The sequence below is a fragment of the Arachis ipaensis genome, chromosome B06 (genome assembly GCF_000816755.2).
Source record: "Arachis ipaensis cultivar K30076 chromosome B06, Araip1.1, whole genome shotgun sequence".
NCBI lineage: Eukaryota > Viridiplantae > Streptophyta > Magnoliopsida > Fabales > Fabaceae > Arachis > Arachis ipaensis.
The window spans coordinates 115,738,704-115,742,873 of NC_029790.2; the positions used below are offsets into that span (position 1 = coordinate 115,738,704).

At 35.6% G+C, this 4,170-nt stretch overlaps 1 protein-coding gene across 1 annotated transcript; it reads left to right on the forward strand.

Annotated features, from left to right (window-relative positions):
* On the forward strand, positions 626 to 4,152 carry LOC107604885 (chalcone synthase; the record flags this gene model as incomplete). Its single annotated transcript, XM_016306596.2, is given in 3 exon segments — positions 626 to 842; positions 1,693 to 2,450; positions 3,604 to 4,152. Coding segments are annotated over 3 exon segments (1,182 nt in total). The 3' UTR covers positions 3,850 to 4,152.

The window sequence follows — 4,170 nt, forward strand, 5'->3', positions numbered from 1 at the left end:
AAAACATTAACCCAACATATTAGTTAATATTAATGAAAAAATATTAGGCTCTTAACATTTTTTTGTTAATATTAATAAACTGTCCAATCATCTCCAAACAAAGTACAATTACCACACCATCAAGAGATCTTAAATTCCTGACTAGGTACAGTGCTGGTGGTTTCTTCTCTACTTATAGTGTAAAGTACAAACCGACTATAAAAGAAGAATATGCAAGAATCTTTGGCTTTTTGGGCATAATGTGGCCTCACATCTACCACCGGTTAACCAGCCTAACTTCGTTCGACGTGGACACTCATCTGCCCGTTCATCCAACCTACCAACATGATGATCTACTTAGTTTACTAACAACCCTTGCTTATAAAAACCAGCACGCAATTTCAGTGACTTCCAACTCCCAATCCCAACTTCCCTTTACTACAAAAAAAAAAAAAGGAAGATATTTATTTATCGAATCATCAAAATACACACTACTAGATTCGCTTTGTTCACATTTCGAAACTCTTGTGCGCCATCATACCTCACCAGATCACTTCTTTTATTCCCTCCTTGTCTTAATTCACCTATATATAATAATAGCATAACAACCTGTGAGTGTAATTAGCCAGTTATTTTAATTTGTCTTCTTTGGTTGATATATCATATCCTTAGCAACAGATTAAAAATGGTGAGTGTGGAAGAGATCCGCAACGCTGCGCGTGCGAATGGGCCAGCAACGGTGTTGGCCATTGGCACCGCCACACCTTCCAACTGTGTGTACCAAGACACGTACCCTGACTACTATTTTCGAATCACCAATAGCGAGCACATGACTGATCTTAAAGAGAAGTTCAAGCGAATGTGTACGTCCAATCCTTCCTTCTTCTTCATCTCATCACTTTTTCTCTTCTCATAATAACGAACACTCAACTGCATGCTACAAATCTTAGTTTGCATGCCACATAATTATAACGGTGAAAACTTAGGTGTAGTCGACTTCACGTGATACGATTTTTAGTTATCAATTTTACCTAATGTCGACGTGATACAGTTATCAATTTCACCTAATGTCGACTGAACTTGAATTTTCATCTATTATAATACCTTTTACCCACACAACGAGTGGTGGTCTATTTCCTTGTGGGCCTGAGTATGAGAGTCCTAGGATGGAAGAAATTCCGATTAGAAATAAGTTGAAAACTAGCCTACAAATTTTTTTACCAGTGGAGATTACTCTTAGTTCTAATTTTATTAAAATAATTATGTATTTTATTAAAATATAAATAAAAAATAATAAAAAATTAAATTTTGTTAATAAATGTTTCAATATATATGACGGCACGGGAGTGGATCCTACCGTTAGAAAAAAACGGGGTGGAAATTCAGATGAAGTCGACTTCACGTGAAGTTGATACCTGATAGTCGTTAGATGATTTAAGTGATTGGACTAAATTTTCAGAAGTCGACTTCACCTGAGTTTTCACAAAAAAACTGAATGGTATCCAGTGTTCAATCTAATCATTTATTACTTTTTTTTTTTATTTATTTTTGGTCCCACTCATAAAATTAAAGGTGAGAGATGAGAGGATCATTTTCCAACTATTGTTATATATATATATATAAATTAGTTCTATACTTTGAACCAATAGGTTAGAAAACCCTAATACTTTTTGAAGCATTAATGAGGTGATGACGATTTTACTACTGTTGCAGGTGAGAAGTCCATGATCAGGAAGAGGTACATGCACCTAACAGAGGATTTCCTAAAGAAGAATCCCAGCATGTGTGAGTACATGGCGCCATCGTTGGACGCAAGACAGGACATAGTGGTGGTTGAAGTTCCAAAGCTCGGAAAAGAAGCGGCCACCAAAGCCATCAAGGACTGGGGCCAACCCAAATCCAAGATCACCCACCTCGTCTTCTGCACCACCTCCGGCGTCGACATGCCCGGTGCCGACTACCAGCTCACCAAGCTTCTCGGCCTCCGCTCCTCCGTCAAGCGCCTCATGATGTACCAGCAGGGCTGCTTCGCAGGAGGGACGGTCCTTCGACTCGCGAAGGATCTTGCGGAGAACAACAAGAACGCTCGCGTCCTTGTTGTCTGCTCTGAGATCACTGCCGTCACGTTCCGTGGTCCCTCGGACACGCACCTGGATTCCATGGTGGGCCAGGCGTTGTTCGGGGATGGAGCGGCAGCAGTGATCGTGGGAGCCGATCCCGACACCAAAGTGGAACGTCCGTTGTTCGAGATGGTGTCGGCGGGTCAGACGATCTTGCCGGACTCCGAAGGTGCCATCGATGGTCATCTGAGAGAGGTTGGACTAACGTTTCACCTGCTGAAGGATGTTCCGGGGATCATATCAAAGAATATTGAGAAGAGTTTGGTGGAGGCTTTTACTCCCATTGGGATCAGTGATTGGAACTCTATCTTCTGGATAGCGCACCCAGGTGGACCTGCTATATTAGACCAGGTAAATGTTACAGAAAGGTTTTCAAATAATGGATCTAAAATAAATATTAAAATGAGCCATTAATAAACTTAACTACTCATATAAAATATATATTAAAAAAAAAAAAAAAGCTAAAGGTCAAAGAGTCAAGACAGTGACACTCCATATACTAGAAAACCACCACCACCCTATCTGGAAAGACCGAAAGAGAAGGTCATGCACTTGGAGATGGGGAATTCAACTGCTTAAGTTAAATGCACTTTTTGTTTTCTTCTAAGAACAAGCTACCATTTAGAGTGGTTTTTCTTTTTCTTAGAAAAATGTTAAGTGTGGAATAGATCTTTTAAATTATTTTTTTAATAAAGTTTCTAAAAAAGACAAATCATAGATAAAATTGAATATAGTTAAATTTTCATGTTTAAAAGTTATTATGAAAGAAGGGAGTAATAGATAAAGTCTAAAATATTTTTTTATTTTAAATATTTTTTAGTGATTAAAATTTAATATATATAATTGATTAAACTGTTATTTTTATTAAAATTAAATCAGATAAATTGATTTGGTCAAAAAAATTATAAACTAAATTTTAAAAAAAAATTAAATTAATATTTTTATAAAAAATAACTACAATACTCTTATTATATTTATTTTTAGAGTCCCCCTCCGAGTCCAAATATATATTTGATATATTTTTGTCAAACCGAAATGATCTTTAAAGGATCAATTTTTTTTTACCCTTTTTGAAGACTATTTTATCAAAAAAATTAAAATTTTTAGGCTACTAAGTAGTAGTTTATTCTTTTTAATTTATTTTCATTGAATTTTACATGAATATATTAAACAATCATGTAACAATATCCATAACAAAGAATGACAATATCAAGAGAGTCATACAGGTTAATAATTTTGTAGAAAAAATGAGAAGAAAAAAAAATCAACAGCAATTAATCAAATATGAAATATGTTCTCTCTTCTTTTTGTGAATGAGAGAAAGTGAAAATGAGATTATTATTTGTTACATATTAACTAAAAATTATGAAAGATAGTTTATGGGTTTTCATTTTATCCTCTAAATATGTTACTAAATAAAAAGATAATTTTATCTTAATTTGTACAAGTAATACTATTCTTAATTATTAATAAATTCGTAATAGAAGTATGGTTTATATTTCAGGTTGAAGCTAAGCTACAACTGAAGGAAGAGAAGCTGAAAGCCACTCGCCACGTGTTGGGAGAGTATGGAAACATGTCAAGTGCATGTGTGCTTTTCATTTTGGATGAGATGAGAAAGAGGTCAATTGAAGAAGGCAAGGCCACCACCGGAGAAGGCTTCGATTGGGGGGTCCTATTCGGGTTCGGACCGGGTCTTACGGTGGAGACGGTGGTGCTTCACAGTCTTCCCTTGGAAAATCTATCTTGATTGATTTATCAACAATAATGATGCCATCATGGAATTATATTTCTTTGTTTTCAATAATTAATTAATTAAGTTTTCAAATATATATAAATGGAAGCTAAGATGTTAGAGATTGGTGTCACAAATTAAGTATAGTTGGCGGAGATGCACGTATTGTTTTCATTGTCTCAGTTGATTGAGATGGATCGAGTCATAATATAATGTTGTTCATGGCGTGGGGGGAGTTCGTTGCATTTTCATGGTTGTGTGACACGTACTCTTCAATGGGTATATCATTGTAAGAAAGATTGAACTTGGTTACGTATTTGACGACCGTGTACTAAA